The following is a 24,661-nucleotide window of genomic DNA, read 5'->3' on the forward strand; positions in this document are numbered from 1 at the left end:
AAAAATTGAACAAGATAATGATTATAATTATAACAATGACGAGCTATCACCTGTGTACCGCAAACGTATGTTAATATTAAAACAATATAGTTACAAATATTATCATCCAATTCTTGGATTTAGATCTTGCTTCCCATTTAGCTTGAAATTCTCCACCCAATTCTTTATAAATTTCATTTAAAGTTGACTCAATATCGGATGATTCAACATTTCGATAACTACCACCATAAATTAATAATAAAATGTTATGGGAAATTTCGTCAATACCGGTTTAATGGTTTGGATGTCTATGGCATATATTCTTTCTTTTATAGTTGTGGTTTTTATTGACATAATTTCAGATCTACACAACTATAAAAGAAAGAATATATGCCATAAACACTCGATGATTTAACAAGTCTTTGTTATCATTATCATTATCATTTGATAAATAATTTGCAGCCTTTTTAATTTCTTCAACTTCTGTGTCATTTAATCCACTCCAATTTGAAGAAAAATCAATTTTTGGATCAAATTTATAACCTAATAAATCCGATATACTTGCATTTACAATAATTAAGTCCGATGATGATAAAGTATTATTATTATTTTCATGTTCTTCATAATTTAAAATGTTCTGTTGAAAGTCTTGATTATTATCAGTATTTAAACTTAATATATGTGTGATTAAACAAGTAAATGTAATAAGTTTTGTTGAATAATAGATCATTTTGTCGTTCTGATGTGTTTATTTTGCTTATTGTAAATTTGATGGTTTTGTAAGTATTGAGATTTTACCTTGAATATTCATACCAATATTTATATTTATTATAAAGTCAATTAAAAGCAAATTGTAGCCTCATAACCATTTTGATTTATAACTCATTCCTAATTTATGTAAGGAAACTTAGACATAATTCTTCTAAACCTCTCGTAATCTTTTTTCAATAATAGTGAGTATATTAATTTTGGAATTTACAACTCTAAAAACAATGGACTTCCCAGTCTCAATTCGATCTAGTTGAGTGTATTATTATAAAATATATTAAAGGTCTTAAATTATATGCAAACCATAGAGTTTCTGAATTTATATAATGCATGTCTAATATTCATATATAAAATTAAAATAGCCAAAGAATTATGTCAACGTATACCAATTCAGACAGTGATCAAAAATAGCACTCTACTGTCAAAGCATTCATTATAGAACTAAAAATTGAAATCACATCAATTTATCTCAACTTTTTTTTTTCATCATTTTTCAACTTTTCCATAATTACCATCTACTTTACCAACATTCCCCTGACTTTTTGTTTGGTCCCCTACTTCTGCTTTACCCAAATTGCCTTCTGTTTTGCCCAAGTTACCTTCTGTTTTACCCAAATCACCTTCAGATTTGCGCAAATTACCTTCAGATTTGTCCAAGTTGCCTTCTGTTTTACCCAAATTACCCTCTGTTTTACCTTCTGTTTTGCCCAAATTACCTTCTGCTTTACCCTCAGTCTTATAATTACCTAGATTACCTTCAGTCTTACCGTCAGTTTTTTCAATCTTTCCGTATTCCCCTTTACCTAGTTTTTGTTTTTCTTGATCTGATAAATTATTGAATTTTGAAATATTTGGGTCGGTTTTTCCATCAATCTTTTGAGAAGAAACATCACCTAAATGACCAAATTCTTTATTGGAACTCATTATATTGTTTTTACTTTGTCAATTGAGATGATACTAGTAGCAATTCTAGATATTGAGTATAGGTTAAGTTTTGATTCTGAATAATTGATCTTTGATTTTATTTTAATTTCTTCCACCCCCATTTTTAAATTTAAAACAAATTTCCCTTTTGTACCACAACAGTACTTTTTCATATCATTTGAAGATTAAACTCATTATTGTTGTATGATAACATTTGGGAGACTAGCGATCCCATTTAACCTACTGAAAACCAAGACATACGTCAATCTCATGACCAAAAGAACTTTGAACAATAAAATCAGTCCAAAATATATAATATCAGATTGGGATGAAACGATTACATTAGAAGATACAATTCAGTATGTTGCTGAAATACCGTATATTAAGAATCCAAATTTACAACCTAAATTTCAATTTTTCACAAAAATATATTATGATGCATATGAGAATTATAAATCAAAAAACGAATTAAATGATATTGAAGACTATCGAGAATTTTTGGCTGGTATGAATTCAATTGAATTGAGTTCAATTGATTTATTGGAGCAAAAACGTATATTTGCAAACTTAACCAAACAAGATTTTTTACAACAAACAACTAAGATAAAACTACAACCAAACGTAATAGAATTCTTTAAAAAATGTAACGAATTGGAGGTTCCTATATTTGTTTTGAGTACTAATTGGACAAGTTTAATAATTGAGGATATTTTAATTAAAAAGCATGATATTAAGATAGCAGGAATTATAACGAATGAATTTATATTTGATTCACAAGGAAAAACAACTGGTGAATGGGATCATACAAAAAGACAAATACGAACGTCAGTTGACAAATTAGAATTTGTAGGGAGTTTAGTGCAAAAAGATAATGATCATAATAATCAAATCATGTTTATAGGTGATAGTTCAAATGATTTATTACCAATCTTAAACGTTGATTATCCTTGTTCTGTAAAAGATTCGAAATTAGACAGCATACTAGACAAATTTAATATTGATCATTATAGTGGTAATTGGGAGGATTTTTCAAATTTATTAAAATAGATAACGTGGTCAAAGTAAGAAAATACAATCTAATTGTTTACTTAAATAATCACTTAAATTAACCTCTACATAAATAATTTCTTTCAAATATTAATACAATGATGAAGAATAATGATATTAATTTAAATTAAATATTGTTTTACTCTTTGTTAAGTTTACTCCTTCATTTAAAATTTTGAGCAAAAACAAAAGCCAATAATTCATTACTTCGTTAGACTTTAAATTTATCTCACCATCTCCTTATCTTCTCCATGAATTTGGTGATGAATATTGCAGTGGTCCGTTATGTACTCCACCTGGAATAGGTAAATATTGCCCATAAGCTCCTGCTGGTGGTGGTAAACTTCCTGGAACTCCACCCATAGAATACGCAGCTGCACCTGGTGGTGGACCTGGTGGACCTTGTTGTTGAATCATTTGCGGATGGGAATGTTGTGGTGGGGATTGCTGATGTGTTTGCGGTTGTTGTTGTTGTTGATGAGGTGGAGGGTAATAATATGGTTGACCTGGTTGTTGTTGTTGTTGTTGTTGATGTGGCGGAGGTGGATAATAGTATTGTGATTGCTGTGGTGGTGGTGGTTGGTTTGTAGCTGGGGCACTTCTGTATACTTGTTGTGATGGTGTTTGTTGTTGTGATGTTGGCGGAGGTTGTTGTTGATGAGGCACTTGTTGAACTAATTGTGGTGATTGCTGATAATGTGGAGGATATTGGTGTGGTTGTTGCTGTTGCTGTATCAGCGGTTGATGCTGTTGTTGTGCAGGATGTTGATGCTGATGTTGTAATGAAGGTGTTTGCTGTTGTTGATGAATTTGTTGTGCTTGTTGTTGTTGCTGCTGTGCTTGTTGTTGTTGTTGTTGTTGTTGTTGCTGCTGTGCTTGTTGTTGTTGATGTTGATGTTGTTGTTCTTGTTTAACATGCTCGGTTCTTTGTGTTTGTGTGTAGGCAATTCTTTCATTTGGAGCTAACGCAACTAAATCTCTTAACAAAAAGCTTGGTACATCCGGTGGTTGTCTTAATTCTGGTATTGGACATTCATTTTTGGCAGCTTTTGCTAATTGTTCTGATCTTATTTCAAAATAATTACTATTTTTTAAATCACCAATTGCTTTAAAACATGAACCTGCTCTACTACAAGCATCTGATGCATCCATCAAATGATCATCACATCTTTCATAAACACAACTTAATCCATCCCATGCGGTTGCAGTACCTTGTGATCCATCTTCAATTTGTAATTTCAAAGCTTGTGAATAAGCAGCTAATGCATCTGGTAATTGTTTTAATTCTAAATATAATTTACCAACAGCTAACCAAGTAATTGGAGAGTTTGAAGCACATCTTAAGGCAACTTGATATGAATCATATGCTAATCTAGGTCTATCAGTTAATGAATAAGCTCTTCCCAATAAATACCAAGGTAGAAAATCAGTTCCATCATTTATAGAATTCTCATCTTCTAAATTTACAATTTTATTTAATAAACTTATTGCTATTTCTGAATTCTCTTTAGGATTTAATAATAATAATAAATAAGCTCTTGTCATTATAATTCTTGGAGAATCACCAACTGCAACTTCAGCATCTTCACAAGCTTTTATAGCACCAATTATATCATTGGCTCTTTCCTTAGCTGTAGACAAAGCACACCACAATGCAATATGTTCATCTATTCTTGATAATGGTGGCGGAGGTAATGATAAAGTTGAACTTAATTCCGCAATTGAAGTTTCTATGTTTCCATCTGCTGCTGCAATAGCTGCTAATTCCGCATGTGCTGCTCTTGCTGTTTCAATATCTTGTTGTGAATATTTTCCAGTTTGTGGTAATAATGAAAGACAATGAGTCAATGAATTTGCTGCATGAGCTCTTGCACCAACTCTAATTAAAGTTTGCGCACTCAATAACCATAATGAAGCATCTTGAGGTGATAACAGTATAGCTGATTGTATAGCTTGATGAGCTTGATCATTTAAACCAATTAATAAATAACATTCTGATAATTCTTTGAAAATATTCGAATCTTTTAATAAATTTGGAAATGATTCAATAGAAGAATTTAATCTTTCAATTGATGATTGTGAACCAAAAGTTTCATTATTATTTATATCATTCAATCTTAAAGATAAACTTAAACCGCATAATGCAGCTATATTTGAAGGATCTCTATTAACAGCATTTTCAAATGATTTTATGGCAGCTTCATTCAAACCTAAAGTATTTGCACATTCACCACATTTTACCCATACTTCAGTCGCAGCTACATCATAACTATTCATGATTGTAGGCTTTTTTACCATTGGTGAAATTTTTGGTGTTTTAGCTCTTTTAGGCATGTTTGTGTTGTATTAATGGTTAATTTCTAAGGTGTGTGAATTTTGATTAATTCGATTTATTATTGATGCAATATTTGTCAGTGATTATGATTGATAACACTTTGATTTTGTTTGAATATTTACCTTTGATAGTTGATAAGGGGATAGGCGGTTGATCAAGATTCCTTTAACTTTGCGTATGTATATCAAGTGTTTTGTTTTGTTGTAATTAATTTATATAGTACTTATAAGTCACTGTGATTTATTTTTACTTAAATTAATTTATATTTTTGAGTGTTATTGTGATGATATAAATCTTTAGATAAGATAGTAGATAATATATGAATAATTATTTGATAATAAAATGAGATTTTAGTTGATTATACCAATCCTCAACTTTTGATTAATATTAATGTAAAGACAAACAAGTTTGATAGATTAAAAAAAAATTATTGAAAGAAAGAAAGAAAGGAAGAAAAAAATTGTTGTTGTTGATTGATTGTGAGTTTTTTATTTTTTAATTAATTTTAAATTTAAATTTTAAAAAAATAAATTAAATTTAATACATTCTGCTTTGTACTACCTTTTAATATTATTTAAAATTATAATAATAAAAGCTTAATATTATTTTTAATTGGTTTTACATTTATTATTAAACAATCAACATAAAAGAAAAGTTTAAAAAGTATTTAACCAACCAATTTAGAGAGTTAGGAACAAAGTATTCTCGTTCAATTATTAAAAATGCAATTTATTCTTTTTGATTTTAGTTAGTCTATTTGTTTTTTTTTTGGTTTAACTTTTTCGATCATATTAAGCTTAAATAAATGGCTTGTTACAAAAACTTACATAATAGTAGTACATTGTAAAAGTATTACAATTCAAATTAAACAAGGAATAAAAAATCTTACATCATTGATTTGAAACTCGGTTAGGATCTACCATTTAGTGGAAATTTCAACTCAGAATTGAAGCTTCTACCACTATATATTAGTATTGATCTTTGATCAAACTATAACATCCATTATTTGGATTACTCTGTTGTCAAGAAATTTGAAGAGACATTTGATGGACCGTTTCTTAAATCATAAAAGTTTGGGGAAAACACCACCATGTTCAATTTAGACTTAAATTTTACAAATAAAGTTAATACGTAAAAAATAATATTATGATCATCTCTTTCGTCCCCTTTTTTTTTTTATTTTGTTCTGTTATTTTATTTCTCTTATTATATTAAATTCATGTACATTTATGTACGTAGTGATATGTAACCAATATTTTAATATTTTAAAACTAATTAATTACTTTACTCTATTGTTTTAAATTTAAACTTTTATATAAACTTTCAACAACAACACATCACAACACATCAACAATTATTCACTGTATTACGACAAATGACAGAAAAAGAAGACTTTCCACGCTGAGAAACACAATTCTGCTGAATCTTTTCTTTTGTATATTGAATATTTCATATGAAGTAATTGTAAGTAAGTAAGATTTAATAAGATACTTTAATTAAAAGATCAATAGTACATTATAAGTTTATAACATTTGATGCATTCAAATCGATTGATGAACTACTCAAATAAGCCGATTAGTTAACTAATCAAATAAGCCTATTAATCCATTATTAACGAAATCAGGGTTACTTGATCGTCGTGTAAGTCTAAGGGATGGCAATTTGTATACAAATTTTCAATGAATATCAACATAGTCGTTGATGAGGCACTTCCATACTACCAACAAAGTTATAGATCTATATAACTTCTTGGGAAACAACGGAGAAAATCATAACTGTCCTTGACCATAAGTCTTTAAATTCAGGTGAGATTAAGAACTAATCTTGATAAAAACGTTGCATTTTCTTCCATATTTCTTTGATGAAAAACATTTTGTAGATAATTAAGTTAATTAATCATCAGCACCAAATTGATATTTAAAAAAAAAAAAAAAAAAAAAGTTTAAAATTCCAAATATTTTTTACGATTATTTTAAAGTTAAAACAAAAAATAATTATTACGATGACATTAAAACTTATACTACATGATAATTGATTAAAAATATTATAGTTATACTTCCCTTGGTTGCCATGCAAACTTTCTAAAAACTTAGTTCAATATTATCGATAATTTTAGATCAATAGAATTTATCTCCATTATTTTTTGCTTTTCTGACAAAAGTTCATGATTAGGGGGTACAATTGATACTATCATCAACTAAATGACTCAGGTCTTGGTTATTTGAAATCTCCATGATATCTCAAAAAATCATTGGGGAACAACAATCAAACTGAAACGGTGTAAATATACAATTCTAAGACATGTAATACAAATAATTTATTTAACTTAGTTTACTTCATTTTATTTTGCACCCCCTGTTTAGAGTCTCGTATTTTTATTATTTATTTTTTTTTCTACTTAGATTTAAAACAACTAAAAAAAGTTAAGATTTGAAGTTTAACACAAAAAGAAGGAAATAAAATAATAGGGAAAAAAAAAAACAAGCAGATTAGTGAATGATCACGAAAAGTCTTAAAAAACTCGACAACCGAAATCTAATATTTGAGGATCATAGAAGAGAGATGGTATGCTTCCTTTACTTCAAACTTAAATAAGTATTTAAAGGGAAGAACTAGTACAAAAGAAAGGAAACATGAAAGTAATTTCTAATCAAGGATTCTTGGGTAATATGGAATAAAAATAAAGCTAATTTTAATTAACAACTTGAAATATTGTTAAATTATACTTTGGATTTTAATTTCTATTATTAAACTTTATTATTTGTTTGATTAGGTTATTATAAATTAACCTGTTTTCTCCTGAAGTAGTACTATACAACAATTTTCTATAAGATTATTATTATTACTAAATAGATTTATAAAATAATATTTTTGAATCTTACTTCTGTGTGAATGTATGTGAAATATTATTTTTATAGATCATACATAAATTATGGATCTTCTTCGTTTTATTTTTTTTCTTATTTAATTATTTTATTATTATTCATAACTTTAATTACGTTTTTATTATTAAATTGATTGTAAATTTACCGAGTTTGATTGCTAATTGAATTGTTTTTTTCTCAGACTTTTAGTTTTTTATAAAATATAGGATTTATTACATGAATTTTACTAATTTCTATTGTTTTACTGGTTTGTATTAAATTTGACTTGTTTTATATTTACGTTTGAAATTTTTCCTTTAAATCCTATTGCTCTATTATTTATATTATGTAAACTGATTCGTTTTTTAGATCTGCTTATTGAATTCTTGTAGGATAAATGCAAATGTTGAAAATTGAAAAATAAAGATTGGTTTCTCTATTCACTTCTAATTATGAGCAAATTTTATCAAATTTTAAAATTATGTTGGAGAAAGAACACAAAAGCTTGTATTAAGCTTTGATTTTATAACCGAAACATCGTTGAGTAGATATTCAAATGTATTGCTTAACGAGTCGTTTCACTAGATCTAAGGTCACTTCCGGTTTAATATTTCACAGTCAAGCTTGAATCAAACTTTAAGTTTATGAATCGTGATAATGAATGAATATAATTCTAGTTCAAAAAAACCATGAAATTTTATTATTCTTGAACTTGCTTTCACGTATCAAAATTAACTATTTTTTTTTTAATTTATGAAGCAAAAAACGAACAACTCATCAATTTAAAAAAGAAAAAAAAAAAAAAAAAAAGTTAAATAATATTTTCAATATCGATGTAACAAAGTACATACATTAAATAGAGGTGCATAATTTAGTTTTTACATACTTTACATGTTAAGAAAACTCATTTCATTAAATTTACGCAAAACCTATAATTTAAGTTTAATTTTCAATTCGTTCCTTTTTGAGTTAACAACGTATATTCTGAATTTTTCACAAATTTGATCTGTTTTACATAAATTCTCGTGCGGATGGGATGAGAATGGCACGGATGGGGATGTCTGGTAGGTCGACAGTTTTATTTTTGTGTTACTTAAACTTGGGTTTTTTTGAGAGCACCCGTTAACAACTGCTTGAATTCATATTTTTACACGAACGAATACAAATCTGAATGGCAGATTTGATTCGTCGCAAATGAGCTTGAATTTTACCTTAAAAAAGCGAATAACAAAATCTAAAGATGTATTAGTAATTGAATCATAATAGATGTAAATTTTGCTACTTTCTTCAAAGTATTTTGATGGAGCATCATTAAAATGAAGCTATAAATACGATTTTTTTTTTCTACTTTGTTACTCGTTATGCAAACATTTAAAACACTGTTTTTCAATTCTTCTTCATAAAAGTCTAGTTACTTTAATTTAAGAAAACCTATTAGACAATAAATAGTTCATGTGTACAGATCTAGTATAAATTATGAAGCTTAGCTGAGATTAAATCGAGTTGGGGAAACTACCCCCTAAGCGATTTCAAGCCCTTCAATTTCAAGTCTTTGTTTTTGTGATACAAATTCAGTTTAATTAAATTAGTAGCATCCATGATTAAATTCGATGCTTTAGTTTTGATAAGTTCGACGGTGGCAAAAGCATCGTCAGAGCTAACATTTTGAATTAGTGATAAACATCTTTTAATGCCGAATTAGAATATTTCAAAATTACTGCAGGAGAGTTACTTCTTTCAAGAAAGGAACACAAGCTTGAATATTCTTGAAGACTTGCAATGACGTTTACTTTCATTTAAAAATTAAATCAAGTCATATCTAAAACACCTTATTAATAGATTTAATTAATTAAAATGATAAAATAATACTTTAAATCGGTAATTTGGAATGTAATACGTTTTTGGCTGTGCTCATTGTCTTTTCCGAAATATTTAACAGGAATTTGGATTACAAGTACATTTATAGGTACTATATATCTATGAGCTCAATTTAATCCTATGATGCTCCATATATAATTATCAACGTCAACACACTTGTTGATTCGATCAACAAATTGCTAAACAACAATATTAAACAGAACAAAGGAAAATTTTATTTTAATTAATTTCATGAATTGTGAATATCCGTAATAGATGATCATGCATCGTCAAATTAAAATGGTTATGTAGAAAATGTACAAAAGCGTAGATCAACAAATTTTTTTAAAACATGAAATTAAAATGATAAACAAGTTAGACTAATGCATAAAATGTAAAGCAAGACCTAATTAATTAATATTTTAATCAAGGCTTTTGTACACTTTTAATTAATTAGCCGCTAAAAATTTTTTTGCGAGTTTTTTAAATCCGATCTACACTTTGTTTCTTCTGCACATCTGATTTAAATCTAGATAATCCTTTGCAAAAACAGTCTATTGAACCTATTTTCATATGATGTTGATACTACGACAATTTTTAAAAACAACAAAATTTATAAAAGGTTTTAGATATCAATCTAGTATAGCGTTACCATTTTTATATAACCTCGATCCAAAATGTAGATCGTGTGGGATTAAATTACAAGACACTGATTCATCAAAACCTGGGTTTTATATTAAATCTTCAAAAGAACTACCTTCAAAGAATAAATTTGTGAAACATGAAAATCAAGTATATGATTCATTACTACAAAATTTGGATAAAGAAGATCAAGATTTATTGATAACGAACAATTTTAATGTTTCTAAAAATAATTCAACATCACAAATTCCTCTAAATGAAAAAGGAGAAACAGTACGAGAAGTTATTGCAAATAATTACAAAATAAATGATTATGAAAAGGGGATTGATTGTATTAGATGTAGAAATATTACTTTCAATTCAAATTTCGAAATGAATAAAGAAAATTTCTTAATAAATGATTTATCAACAGTTTTATCTAAATTACCATCATCAGCTCCATTAGTTTATTTATTTAATTCTTTGGATTTTCCAATGGGTTTTAATTCAGATATATTAAAATTTAGAGAACCTGAAGATATTTATTTAATAATGACGAAATTGGATAATTTGATACATAAACCAAATAATGCAATATATAATTATACAAAGGAATTTTTAAGTGATTATTTTTATAAAAAATATAAAATACCGTCTGAAAACATATTTTTAGCTTCATGTAAAGAAAATTGGAAATTAAAAGAATTATATCATTTTTTACCAAATGGATCTTATATTATTGGTAATACAAATTGTGGTAAATCGACACTAATAAAATCATTATTACTTGAAGAGAGTTTAGAATCTAAAAAATCAAATTTGAATATCAAATTATCCAATGCATTAATTAAAAATCCTAGAGATAAATATATTAAATCATTCAATCAAAAAGTTGGACCTGGTGTATCATACTTACCTGGTTTCACTAGAGATATAATTCCTATAAATATTGGATTGAAAACATTATATGATGTACCAGGTTTTAAAAATTATGATAATCAAAACATGCATAATTTATATGATTCAATAAAAAATTCAAAAGACATAAATAGATTAATAAAAGGTTCAAAGACTTTTAAAAATGGAACTCATAAATCTAAATATATAACATACAAAGGACCACAAGTGCTTAATTTTGAAGGATTAGGTTATTTGGAATTACCCGAAGGTTCAATGTATCAAATTAAAAATATAACAAATATTGAAATTAATAATTTTAAAGATATAAATAAAATTAAAGAAATTACATGCAAAGAAATTATACCAAAAGAATTATCAAATCAATTTTTAATATTTGAAAACTTAAATAAATATAATAAATATTTAATACCACCATTTTATGGATCAATTGATTTAATTTTTGAAAATTTTGGATATATAAATATAAAACCAGTTGGTTCAAAATCAACAAATAAATTAATGAAATTATATTTATATCCTGGTTTAAATTCAATAATTCGTCAACCAATTATAAATTATATTAATAAATCATTTAGTGGAGTTGATAAAAATGGTAATAAATTAAGAAAAGAGAATTTATTTACAAAAAGTACTTTTAGTTTGAAAAAGTATAATGGTAAAGCACCTTTTTCAAGTCAATTAATACCTGATGAAAATAATGAATATGACGAAATTAATTCAAATTTAACTCCTGAAGAAGAACGAGCAAGTAAAAAGTTGCAAGAATATACAAAATTAAATAGATGGTTAAAAGATGAAAATAAACCTTATTATAATGACGATTACAAGATTAATGATGAAAATAAATACGAATTTTGGAAAGAATAATGATGTAAATAGTGTGCAGTAGTGTGTAATATAGAGCAGTTGTAACTGGTGTACATTATTCATAAAAAGCGAAAACTGGCATAAAAAGACGGAACAGTATTTGATTTTTCAAACTATCGTCTCCACTATATCTTCTTTAGCTTTTTTGTGTGGAAAATTTTATTGGCCGTGTAGTTAAGTAGTACACAGCGATAAGAATGAGTTAAAAATTTACAAGCATATAATTAATGACTAATTGGGGCAAAATCAAATGAACTCGTTTGATGAAACAATTTTTTCTTATTACTACATTATATCACTAAACGTATACATTGCGAAATATTGAGTTTTTGACGAGATTATATTACCCCATAGAATAAGAAGGTAGAAAATTGACCTCCGTCGAAAAATTAATTTTCGAGGGTGACGTACGCGTGTATTGGGCCGGTAAACTTTATTTTTCTGAGCTCTAATAATGCTACACCAACTCATACCCTTATTAAAACTTTCAATATCAAGCAGTACTTGACGAGGCCAGACTATTTTGTCAATGCAACTAAGACTCTTTATGCTTACGTGAAAAACATATTGACGAGTAAAGTGGAGAGATTAAATTACTAAAGATATGGTAAATTTTAGTACAAGTATGGAATAACCTTTTTTTAAAACGCAACTAGTTTTTTCATTCGAGGTTGAAAAGTCACGTTGGCGCAAAATATTTGGTAGCTCACGGAGGTTATTTTTCCCTCTTCATAGAATAAACTTCGTCTTGGGTAGATCTATTTGAATAAGATCTCGATCTAAGCTTACTTATGAGATTTATTACGTAATAAACACAAGATTGTTACATAATAAAATCTAATGTTTACAATTTAAACTTAAATAGAAAATAAATAAAAATAATATTTATTATTTCGCGTCAATAATTTTTAAAGGAGTTTTTTACATTTTAGTTCAATATTTCAATATGAAACTACTAAATTAAAAATATATAAATTATTACAAGATTCATGTCTTAATTTTATACCATTCTTCATCTGTCATTATATCTAATAATAAATCAAACAATCCACTCATTTAAAGAAAAAATCAAGTATTAGATCCCAAATCATCCCACAAATCACTACAAAACACCAATATGTTACGATCTCAAAGTATATCAAATATAAATGAAAAGAAGTCTACAAAATTTTATAATCCCTTCAAAAAGACATCATTTAGTAATTTAAATAATTCATCAAATTCAAATAATTCATCAACTACAGAAAAAAGAAAATCAAGACCTTTAAGTACAAGTATATCAGCTATAAATTTAAAAATATCATCACCAATTTTAAATTCTTCTAATAATAATGTTTCATCACCCACAATAGAATTTGGAGATGAAGATAAAGAAAACATAAGGTTGAAAACAAGATCAAGTACTCCAAATCTCAAAAATAATAGTAATGACAGCAACAATACCAATAATATCCCAAGAACATCAACTAAAAATATATCATCAACTACAAACCGATTAAAAAGACTTTCTTATCTAGGTTCACCAATTAAAGAAGATCGTGTAAGTCCAGTTACAATTAATTCTCAAATTGATTCAATCTTTGATCAATCTTCAATAACCTATATAGATAGTGATATCGAAGAAGATATTTCTTCAACTATTTCATCAATTGAAAAACCTGATCCAAATTATACTTATTCAAAACAACAACAACAACAACAACAACCACTAACAAATTCACAATCTTTACAAAATATTTCAAATCAGACTAAAAAATTACATAGAACAACAAATTTATATAATTTAAATGAATTTGTTAAAAAGATTCAAATTGAAAATAATAATAGAAAATCCATTGAAATTGAAAATAATGAAATTTTAAAATTGAATTCAAATTTAAATTTAAGAAATGATAAATATTTATCTAAAATTTCAATACTTGAAAATTTTATAATGTTATCAACTAAATTAAATAATTATGATCATCAACTGCAAGAGAATGAACAACTAGATTTAAATAATGATATTGATTGGAATCATGTTTTTAAAATTGAAGAATATAATAATGAACTGGACTTTTTTGAAATTGATGGTGATCAATTGTATTTAATGTTTTAATAAATTTTGAAATGAAAAGACTAAAAATTAATGAAGAAATGACAGACTATATAATGATTATATGTATATCTAATTTATACTTACTTATTGATGCTCGGTACTTCTATTACATCTGTCTTTGCTTCTCAACAAATAAGCTACGTTTGACTATGTAGCCCATAAGCTATGCAATTAGTAAAAAAAAATCTGATATTGCATCATTAACCGATGCAGCTTCTGTGGCTCGAACACAGTACCTCCAGATCTTCAGTCTGACGCTCTCCCAGGTGAGCTAAAGCTGCGAATCGTAACAATAGTACGAAATGAACAACCCACGCCGGGATTCGAACCCGGAATCCTTTGATTACTTTTAGTAATAGAAGTCAAAAGCGATAACCATTTCGCCACGCAGGCATTTAGTTGCCAAAAATATTTTACGGTTTATCAGGCTGTTAACATTTTTGTCCCATATCCTGACCTAAATTATTTGCTTTTTGTGCTGAAACTAAGTTATTCACGTTAATTTATAGGTTCAATATTTCATAATTGAAATGGGATGATCCACATGAATATGATATATATGACACATATATGATCTTGTTTAGTTATCAAAAGTCTCTTGTGTTAATATATGGCGGCAAATGGAATGTCTCACATTTATAACATTGTTTTGTTAAATTTATAGTTTTTGGTAACAAATCTTTTTTAAACTAGTAGTTGGTAATACAGATTCATTTGATTCTTTTCTTTATTTATATTGTCAATTAATTTTCCAGTTTTGGATATAGCTTTTTTAAATGTATTTGAAAACATTATTCAAAAATATATCAGCAGTTAAAGAAGTTAAAATAATTTGAGTTTTGCAAAAAGCCGATGAAAGCTATCAAAGGTTTGAAATATGAAAAAAAATCTTTATACATCTCTCATGGACTATCAACATGAAATTAATTGCCCCAAATTTTGCCCAACTAAATTAGAAGATACAGCATAACCAAACATATTGAATTTTCTATTAAGTTGAGAATCTTTACTGAGAAAATGGTTTGCTCAAAATAATTTTGCAACCAGTTTATGCAAATACCGCTCAAGTTAATTATTTTAAATTTTAGGTCGTGCGTACGAATTTTTCAAAATCTCATCCCGAATATTCTATTACTTTCAACACATTAGATTCAACCAGAACTATTGCATCAAATTGTCATTTTATTCATTTCACATCATGAAATTTAGTATTTACGAGGATCGAATAACGAAGCTCATTTTGCGTGATGACGGTAAAAATGAATTTCAATTTTATAAACTAAATGAAAGTGGTGAATTAAATTTAATTGGTTCCATATTTATAAATGATCCAATACTAGATTTCATTTGGATGAAACAAGTAAAGAGTCTAAGTAATGGACAAAGTAATGGTCATAAGTCATCGAAAAAGAGAGAGTTGAATGGTGGAATGAAATCGAGTTCGAATATAGAAACTTTTGATGGAAATCTAATAGCATTAACCAGTAATTCATTATTAATAATTTCAAGTACATCAAATTCCATATTAGAAAAGAAATCAAATGAATACAATATTACAAAACTTCTCAGTGCAGAAAATGGTTTGATATTGGGTTCCACTAACAATAACGACAACATCATACAATGGGACTTGATGAATAATGATATAACTAAAATTAAAGTACCTAAATTTCAATCAATACTACTCAGTCGAGACACAATTTTCATTGGAACACAGAGTGGTCTACAAGTTGGTCATTTTGAAAAAAACAAATTTATAAAAGAAAATGAAATAGCGTATAAAAAGGGAGTTCAATTGATAGTAGACATAGACTTAGATCAAAACCTCATACAGTCTTCAAATAACATTGACATTTTAACCCAGGATTCAACTAATAAAACAATTTACGAAGGAGACGATATCAAAAATATACAAGTCATAAATGCAATTGAAGAGCGTCGCATCTTCATCATAACTACAAACTCAATACAAATTTATTCAATAGAGGGACAATATATTCATAAAATTACAACTTCACAACCCATTGACGACATCTTACAGATAGATGATAACTTATTCATAATTTGGCATAATGATAATGATATTTACTCTCAACAATTTTCAATATCGCAACTGGAGATAGTTGTAAGTCCACCTACGAATTCACAGACTAATAAGTCAAATCCCACATTCATCGAATTTGATGAAAACTTATTAACAACCACACTTACAGAAGAAAGTTTAGAAGCGACATTGATACAATCTTTAGACGACAATATAACCAATCCAACAACTTTAATTGAAATTTGTTCAAGTGAGTACGATTCTGAAGTCATTAAATCAATCATAATAAAATTGACAGTACCACAAATTGAAAAGTTGTACCAATTCATATCAAAGGAGATTGCAAAAGACTCTTCTAAAAATTACAATTTAACTATATGGTTAAAATGGATTTTATTAATTAATGGAAACCATATAGCTCAAAACTCAGATTTAGATTTAAAAACATTACGATCAAGCTTATCAGATGGGTTAAAAACTTTACCTAATCTTTATTCAATAAAGGGGAAACTACAATTGTTGAAACTTCAATCGGAATTAAGAAATAAAGCAGTCAACAATACTGAGGAAGCTCATGATATTACAACCACTATGGACGATGATAACATAATTTTCGCAAATGGTGAAGTTGATGATACCACCACTACAATAGCATAGATATTATACATATATAGACCAAGTATAACAAACATTTCAATTAAAAGTTTCTAAAAAATCAATTATTATATCACTAACAATCTGCGGTTGTTCACGTTGTAAGAAATGACCACAATCCGGTATAATTTTAACTTGAGCTTTTGGATAATCTTTCTTCAATTTTTTTTGTTCTAAAACTGCTAATTTATATGACATACATCCATCATTTTCTCCTAACATTATCAAAGTTGGTACTTTTTGAAAATCAACTGGCCATCTTGATTTGATTAATGATAATGGTCTGAAAAGGTGTCTATAATATGCAGTTATTGCATCGCTTACCCCAGGAATTTTGTAGGAATTTTTTATTTCTTCTAATTCCTTTGACGTGGGACTGTAATCTGGTGACCAATATTTCCAAATGTCTTGAAGATAAGTATTTGAATCATTTGTTAATTTATCTTTATATAACCATGAAAATTGCATTGTTAAAAAGTATGAACTTAAATATACTTGTTCAGGTACATTCCATAATAACTCGTATAGTCTTAAATTTGTTAAATATGGTATAGCTAAACAACACATGGATGTTATAAGATCAGGATAAAGATTTGCAGTTTTGAAAGCAATTAATGCACCCCAATCATGACCTATTAAATGTACTGGTTTATTTTGATCTGGTACTAATTCTAATATCCAAGATTGTACATCTTTTGCTAAATTTGGCATCATATAATCTTGCTCATTACTTAAACTTGATGTCTCATATCCTCTAAGTTTGGGAGCAACTAGTAGAATTTTTTCATTCTTGGAATTATAATTGTTGAGAATAATTGGCCATACTTTATTGAAAGTTGTGTTTATATCTGGAAACCCATGTAATAATAATATTAATCTATCGAAATTTTGATTTCTAATTGAATCTAATGGTTGATTACTTAGTGTTGTGAACTCTTTACCATCATCACTATGTAACTTTATATCGAATTGATCGAGAGACATCTTCGAATTTACACTATACTGCTCTAAAGAGATGAAAATTACAATGGTAAGATAATGTGAAATTTTTAGAGCCAAACTTTATATGGGGTAACTATTTTTCCGCATGTGAAATTTATAAAACACAATACTGAGTATAACAACACTGATTCACAATATTAAAAAATGTCATTTTCAAATGGACAATTTATAGAACTATGTCCATCTCTTTCACATAACCCACACCAATCGGATTTACCCGAACTAGGATCGATCAAATTTGGTGACTTATAAATTGGTAAATCTTGAACATTATTGTTTGAATCCTGAATAATTTCATTTGAATCTTGACTGTTTAATTGTAGCAAATTTGATGATTGTGATGTTGGATTAATGTTCACCGATTCTATCGTTTTAGTTACCCTTTGTGTCTCCAATTGAATAATTTTATCTTGAGATTGTTTCAATTCTTCTTTTAGTTCTTCGAGCCCAGATAATTGGATTGTATAGTTTTCCAATTGTTCATTCTTTTCATCCAATTGAGCTTGTAGTTTTTCTACTTCTTGTTGTTTATTCTCATTAGCACTCAAATTTTCTTTAGCAGCCGAAAGCTCTAGTTTTAACTTTTCTAATTCAATTGATTGTTCATTTTCCTCTTTATTCAGCTTAATTGAACTTCGTAATTCTCCATTTTCCTTTCCCAAACCTTCTAATTGAATTTTTAAGTTTTGAATTTCTTCTTCTTGTGTTTTATTTATACCCTCAAGTTCCATAATTTTTTCTTCAAATACTTGAATACCTTCTTGTTGGACTGCAATCAAACTGTCCATTGCTTGATGCCATTCTTCCCTTTGTTTTCCAAAATTTTCCAATTTTCGATCTCTTTCATTTAGTTTTGTTTTCAATTCTTTTATAATGATTTCATAATCTTTGTTATTTTCAGATTTGATAAAGTCATTTTGTAGTAGATTTAAATTAACATTTTGATATGTATTCACAGGACTTAAAGGTGATCTCATTGAAGCTGTATGCTGTTGCTGATTTTGATTTGTATAATAAACATGTTGTCTAGTAGGACTTTTATTTTCTGAAATTGGGTAAAAATGTGATCTTTTAGGGGTTATGATGTCGTTGTTGATATTAGAATGCAAGTTGTTTTGATAATTTTGAAGACTTATCTCAGGTAAATGTGAATTAGAGTTTTTCACTCTTTCATATGGTAAAAAAAGTCCACTTTTTGGTACTTTGACATGAAAATATTGAACTCCTTCTACGGATCCAGAATTTTTTCCTCTTGTCTTAGCTACAGTTCCAATCAACTCCAAACCAACAAATAACCCTGATTTATTCTGTATTGGTCCCAAATATTTTATATATCCATAGCCAGCGGCACCAGGCACTGTGACCTTTTGACCTAGTAGATCACTGTTCATGACGTATGTTGAATTGATATGATTATAAAGATATAAAATTAAATTTATTATGCAAATAAATAATTTCTGTAATTATGTTTACTTTTATCAAACAAGCAGCTTTGTGTCATTTCCTATTTTGTTCAAGAAATGATGAGTTGCAAATGTCGAAAAGTCTATAATCTATTGTAAAATGTATGCTCAGAACTCAATACAGAAACTGGCGATGTTTGTGATGCTTAGGATCCATAGATGCCTGGATCCATAGGGCTTTTGTAAAAAGACTTTTTACAGCACAACCTGCAACTGAAAAGTAGAACTTGAAATCAACTTTATAAAGAAAAAAAATTCTAATTACGAAATTAGCACATCGTATTTACATGAAAGAATACTTGATCCTACTAGCTCAAGCATATCCACAGTTCAGACAAGCAGAGCTAGAGTCTCTTGCAGAGCTTCACGATATTCAGGTAGACTTATCACATCATAATGAATCCAAACCATTTTTGAAAATAAAATTAGAGAATGATGAACAAGCTAAAAAATTAATATCAAGAGCGATCTTAGCAAAAGCTATATTTGAAATATGGGGAGAAGGAGAAGATTACGAATCAGTTCATAAACAGATAAAGATAACTTGTCAGGATAAAATCAAAAAATATGAGAGATCTTCTTTCAAATTCCAATTTGAAGGTTTTAAAGGTCGACAAACTAATTCAGCACAAAGAGACACGATTGAATCATTTAGTTACCTTGATTTTAAAGGCAAAATAGATCTTAAACATCCAGAAGAAGTGTTTACAGTCTTGGAAGATTATGAAGTTTTTAATCAAGAAAAAGCTCAAAAACCAGAATATATTTGGTTTGGAAGAGAGATTGGTTTGAGTGAGAGATCCAAAAACAAAGTGGTTGAAGTTTATGATTTGAAAAAAAGAGGATATATTGGGACAACTTCTTTTGAAGCGGAATTATCACTCGTAACATGTAATTTGGCACAAGTTAAACCAGGAAATATTGTTTACGATCCTTTTGCAGGTACTGGTTCCTTTTTGGTTACAGCCGCTCATTTCGGGGGTTTAACTATTGGATCTGATATTGATGTTAGAATGTTGAATGGGAAAAATGGGTCACTGAACATAAAAACCAATTTCAAAGATTATGGAGTTTATCCACAATTTCTTGACGTGTTGACAATGGACTTTACTCACAATGCATTAAGAGAAAACTTTACTATTGATACCATCATTTGTGATCCACCATATGGTGTTAGAGAAGGACTCAGAGTTTTAGGTGCTAGAGACGAAGCAAAAGCTGCAGGAAGAGAAAACAACATAGTTGATGGAGAGATTGCTTACTTGAGAAGGGACTTCGTAGCTCCAAAAAAACCATATCAATTAGCCGATATGTTGAAAGATATATTACAATTTGCTAGTGAAAGATTACCTGTTGGAGGGAAATTGGCATTTTGGATGCCTACTGCAGATGATGAATTTCAAGAAACTGTACTTCCTCAACATGCAAAATTGAAATTAGAGTACAATTTAGTCCAACAATTTCATAAATGGTCTAGAAGATTGTTAGTATATGTGAAAATGGATGAATCTTATGTTGGTGAAACACGTAACGGCATGAAAGATTTGAATATAAAAAATTTTAGAGATAGATATTTTAAGGGGTTCAGTTATAGAAGTAAATAAGGCGGGGAGTTTAATAAGTTTGTAAATAGCATATGTGTCCATTCAATTAATTAATAATATTAATTTCTCCAATATAACGGGTCGGTTTTATCTTATGCATTTATAGAACCTTTAATTAAATTTGTCTCAGTTTGCATATAAATGAATATGATTTCGAACTTTTGACATTTAAGAGCACAAAATCAAAATATAATATGCGCCTAATTTTCAAAACCCCCTTGAGACATTTATCTTAAATAGACGGCTTGTTTGCATTATGATTGTTCTTTTTATCAATGTTTCAAATACATATACATAACGGGTTACTGTAAACCTTCAACCAACAATTATGCACTTAAAGGTTGATCAATTGGATTATGAGTTCAATTCAAATTAAGATTATAAATAGGACTCAAATTCTATCAATTGAATTCATAATTTATACTTCATATACTACCTTTAATCAAAAGAATATACTCACTCAAAATGGCTCCTCCTACGCTGATACAAACTGAGCAATACGACACTTTTGACTTAAACTCACTTAAAAAGAATGTGATCAACTTAAGCTCAAAAGCAAACAATGCTGATATAAAATTTGCCGATTGGGATAATTTTGATTTCACTCCGATCAGAGAATCAACTGTTTCAAGAGCTATGACTAAAAGATATTTTGAAGATTTAGACAAATATGCAGAATCAGATATTGTTATAATTGGTGGTGGATCAAGTGGTTTATCAGCAGCTTATATTATCGCTAAACATAGACCAGATTTGAAAGTTGCAGTTTTAGAAGCTTCTGTTTCACTTGGTGGAGGCTGTAACATTGGTGGTCTTTTATGCTCTTCACAAGTATTAAGAAAACCAGCTCATGAATTTTTAGATGATATTGGAGTTCCTTATGAAGACGAAGGAGATTATGTTGTTGTCAAACATGCTTCTCTTTTCATTTCCACCTTATTATCAAAAGTCTTGCAATTTCCAAATGTCAAACTTTTTAATGCTATTACTGCTGAAGATTTAATTACAAGACGTGATGAAGAAACTGGTGAATTAAGAATTGTTGGTGTAGTTTACAATTACACAAGTGTTAATTTAGCTCATTCAACTCAAAGTTGTATGGATCCTAATACCATCAATTGTGATGTCATCATTAGTGCTACTGGACATGATGGTCCAATGAATGGTGGATTTGCAGCTCGTAGATTACAAGAATTATTGAAACCAACTAACTTAGTAGGTGAAAATCAAAAACCTTCAAAAACATTCAAGATTGGTGAAATGAGAGGTTTAGATATGAACAGAGCAGAAAAAGCTGTTGTCTTAAATAGTGTTGAGATTCAAAAAGGATTGATTTGTGTAGGTATGGAAGTCGCTGAATTGTACGGAACAAACAGAATGGGACCAGTATGTCTAACTTTTTAATTTTAAAATATTTTCATCTTTAAAAAATACTAACAAGTAATTTAGATTTTTTCGGCCATGTTACTTAGTGGTGTTAGAGGTGCTCAAGAAGCTTTAAACGTCATTGATGCCCGTAGAGCTGAAAATGAGAAATGCTATGGAGGTAAAAGATCTTAATATTACCTTGTATTATGAGAGCTTTCTGTTTTTAAATTATAGTTCAGTATCGATTTAAATATACTACTAAACGCAACTGTTATTATCATGTAGAATTGAAAAATGAAAACTCTTCAGTTGTGATATCCCTTCAAATTTATTCATCTACGAGTTAATTTGGACAATTTGACTGCCAATTTTTGGTGTTGCAAACAATTACACAAAATATGCTTATATTGGTAGCATGCTTACTCTCTAATAATTTATTAAATCAACTTAGTTTGAGGATGAAACAAACGCATCACTAGTTACCAAGGTTGGTTAAAATGGCCGATATACTAAAGTAAGTGTCATATTTTGTCTTAATTTTGTCTTGATTTTGAGAGCTGTACTAACCAATCCAAACCAAGACCCAAAAATACGAATCCTCGTGGGATCCCAGAAGCTCCATTTATTGAAAAAGTTGATAACATAATTAAAGATCCAGAAAATGAGTTTCAATCTACCATGTCACAATTTCAACAAAGATTACAGCAGTATAAATATATGGAGCTATCGAAGCAACAACAATTGGCCGACTTAAATCTTAAAATCCCTGATATTGAAAAAAATTTAGATGTTATAAATCACATCAAAGAAAGTAAAAATGATGAATCGGAAGAGGAAGATACAAAAGAGGTGACATTCAATTATGAGTTAAACGACACGTTATACAACGAAGCGACCGTTGATGTAAAAAATCTATCATCCGTATACTTATGGCTTGGAGCTGAAGTAATGCTTGAATACTCCTTGGATGAAGCAATCGAATTATTGAATGAAAGATTAAACAAAAATAAAGAGCAAAAGAAAATCGTGGAGGAAGATTTAGAATTCTTGAAAGAAAACATAACTACTATGGAAGTCAACACAGCTAGATTATACAATTGGGATGTTGAAAGAAGGAAAAAAGAAAAAGCTAAATAATGTATTAATTTTATGAACGAAATGTATCAAGAAATTGACTTCCTAGTGGCCTGACAGGAGTTTCTGCTCTTATTTGACTTTCTTGCTGACGTGTTTCATCTAAGACTTCATCGTTATCATCTGGTTCTTCTATCATAACACTCTCATTTCGTGAAGATAAAGGTTGATAACTCACATTGAACAATACATTTCGAATATTCTGCCCTACTTGAATGAACTTTTTATAAGGATTAATAAATAATTGGAAAATTGATTTGGGTAATAACCACGAAGTTCCAAACAATAAATCAAATGTGTACAATTTTCCAATCAAAAGACCTGTCGTGCATGGGATTATTGAACTGGTACCATTGTTTAGGACTAATAAAATGTATAGTACGTGTATAGTAAATTTGTTACTTAAATTCAATTCTTTTGAATATGATGTGAAATGAACACCATTGCCTTCTTTATCATCTGGCTTCTTTAAAAGTATTTTGAAATAATATGAAGTTGGGATATTAACGCCATAAGTCACATACAAAGATGAAAGTATTCCTAACGGTCCAGGAGTTATGGAATTTAATATTGTTGATTGATAGTGAATGGATTCAGGATCAAATCTGAATAGGTATACCTTTATAGTAAATGATAAATAATAAATCAACAACTGTCCAACACTCATTATAAATAGACATGATATAGCGTTGGCAATGGCAAATGATGTAATAATTGATAGATATTTTCTTGATCCATAAAATCGTTCTAATACTTTAAATTGGAACCATAATAGAACAATAAGTAGGTAATCAGATTCATTTACGACTGACGTTTGATACGTTAGAAGCCTCCAAAATTGATGATATTGAATTATATAAGGATCTATACTTAAATTGACGTAATATTTAATTGATAAAATCGATAACAAAATAGGTAGTATCGTTGATATAATACATATTGTCTTAGTCACTGGAGTATTTGTAAACCCTCTTATGGGTGTCAATTGAGCCATGACAATTTCACTAGATCGTGTTTGAGTTTAATGATCTTTCAATAACACTTTGATCAATGACACAATTTGAGAAAGATAAGATAAGTTCGGTTATTAAATCCCAGCACGTGATTAGAA

At 28.4% G+C, this 24,661-nt stretch overlaps 12 protein-coding genes across 12 annotated transcripts; 6 read left to right on the forward strand and 6 right to left on the reverse strand. All coding sequences in view use genetic code 12, as the record gives it.

Moving 5' to 3' along the window:
* Positions 1–343: 343 nt before the first annotated feature.
* KGF55_004214 (uncharacterized protein) lies at positions 344–709 on the reverse strand (the record flags this gene model as incomplete). The annotated part of the gene is made up of 1 exon (XM_051759093.1): positions 344–709. The coding sequence occupies one exon, from the start codon at positions 707–709 to the stop codon at positions 344–346; it is 366 nt and encodes a 121-aa protein (XP_051613005.1).
* Positions 710–1,233: 524 nt separating this feature from the next.
* KGF55_004215 (uncharacterized protein) lies at positions 1,234–1,671 on the reverse strand (the record flags this gene model as incomplete). The annotated part of the gene is made up of 1 exon (XM_051759094.1): positions 1,234–1,671. The coding sequence occupies one exon, from the start codon at positions 1,669–1,671 to the stop codon at positions 1,234–1,236; it is 438 nt and encodes a 145-aa protein (XP_051613006.1).
* Positions 1,672–1,941: 270 nt separating this feature from the next.
* Positions 1,942–2,718, forward strand: KGF55_004216 (uncharacterized protein; the record flags this gene model as incomplete). Its single annotated transcript, XM_051759095.1, has 1 exon — positions 1,942–2,718. The coding sequence occupies one exon, from the start codon at positions 1,942–1,944 to the stop codon at positions 2,716–2,718; it is 777 nt and encodes a 258-aa protein (XP_051613007.1).
* Positions 2,719–2,958: 240 nt separating this feature from the next.
* Positions 2,959–5,052, reverse strand: TCC1 (Tcc1p; the record flags this gene model as incomplete). Its single annotated transcript, XM_051759097.1, has 1 exon — positions 2,959–5,052. One exon carries the CDS (start codon positions 5,050–5,052, stop codon positions 2,959–2,961), a length of 2,094 nt encoding a protein of 697 aa, XP_051613008.1.
* Positions 5,053–10,347: 5,295 nt separating this feature from the next.
* Positions 10,348–12,183, forward strand: KGF55_004218 (uncharacterized protein; the record flags this gene model as incomplete). Its single annotated transcript, XM_051759098.1, has 1 exon — positions 10,348–12,183. The coding sequence occupies one exon, from the start codon at positions 10,348–10,350 to the stop codon at positions 12,181–12,183; it is 1,836 nt and encodes a 611-aa protein (XP_051613009.1).
* A 1,117-nt stretch (positions 12,184–13,300) lies between these two features.
* KGF55_004219 (uncharacterized protein) lies at positions 13,301–14,281 on the forward strand (the record flags this gene model as incomplete). Its single annotated transcript, XM_051759099.1, has 1 exon — positions 13,301–14,281. One exon carries the CDS (start codon positions 13,301–13,303, stop codon positions 14,279–14,281), a length of 981 nt encoding a protein of 326 aa, XP_051613010.1.
* Positions 14,282–15,479: 1,198 nt separating this feature from the next.
* UTP9 (Utp9p) lies at positions 15,480–16,982 on the forward strand (the record flags this gene model as incomplete). The annotated part of the gene is made up of 1 exon (XM_051759100.1): positions 15,480–16,982. The coding sequence occupies one exon, from the start codon at positions 15,480–15,482 to the stop codon at positions 16,980–16,982; it is 1,503 nt and encodes a 500-aa protein (XP_051613011.1).
* A 36-nt stretch (positions 16,983–17,018) lies between these two features.
* Positions 17,019–17,963, reverse strand: KGF55_004221 (uncharacterized protein; the record flags this gene model as incomplete). Its single annotated transcript, XM_051759101.1, has 1 exon — positions 17,019–17,963. One exon carries the CDS (start codon positions 17,961–17,963, stop codon positions 17,019–17,021), a length of 945 nt encoding a protein of 314 aa, XP_051613012.1.
* Positions 17,964–18,118: 155 nt separating this feature from the next.
* On the reverse strand, positions 18,119–19,372 carry KGF55_004222 (uncharacterized protein; the record flags this gene model as incomplete). Its single annotated transcript, XM_051759102.1, has 1 exon — positions 18,119–19,372. One exon carries the CDS (start codon positions 19,370–19,372, stop codon positions 18,119–18,121), a length of 1,254 nt encoding a protein of 417 aa, XP_051613013.1.
* A 359-nt stretch (positions 19,373–19,731) lies between these two features.
* On the forward strand, positions 19,732–21,048 carry KGF55_004223 (tRNA (guanine-N2-)-methyltransferase; the record flags this gene model as incomplete). The annotated part of the gene is made up of 1 exon (XM_051759103.1): positions 19,732–21,048. One exon carries the CDS (start codon positions 19,732–19,734, stop codon positions 21,046–21,048), a length of 1,317 nt encoding a protein of 438 aa, XP_051613014.1.
* A 465-nt stretch (positions 21,049–21,513) lies between these two features.
* KGF55_004224 (THI4) lies at positions 21,514–23,553 on the forward strand (the record flags this gene model as incomplete). Its single annotated transcript, XM_051759104.1, has 2 exons — positions 21,514–22,434; positions 22,972–23,553. The coding sequence occupies 2 exons, from the start codon at positions 21,514–21,516 to the stop codon at positions 23,551–23,553; spliced, it is 1,503 nt and encodes a 500-aa protein (XP_051613015.1).
* A 10-nt stretch (positions 23,554–23,563) lies between these two features.
* On the reverse strand, positions 23,564–24,544 carry KGF55_004225 (uncharacterized protein; the record flags this gene model as incomplete). Its single annotated transcript, XM_051759105.1, has 2 exons — positions 23,564–24,357; positions 24,487–24,544. The coding sequence occupies 2 exons, from the start codon at positions 24,542–24,544 to the stop codon at positions 23,564–23,566; spliced, it is 852 nt and encodes a 283-aa protein (XP_051613016.1).
* Between the last annotated feature and the right edge of the window lie 117 nt (positions 24,545–24,661).

Source organism: Candida pseudojiufengensis (genome assembly GCF_024610245.1).
Source record: "Candida pseudojiufengensis strain CBS 10847 chromosome Unknown scaffold15, whole genome shotgun sequence".
Classification (NCBI taxonomy): domain Eukaryota; kingdom Fungi; phylum Ascomycota; class Pichiomycetes; order Serinales; family Debaryomycetaceae; genus Lodderomyces; species Lodderomyces pseudojiufengensis.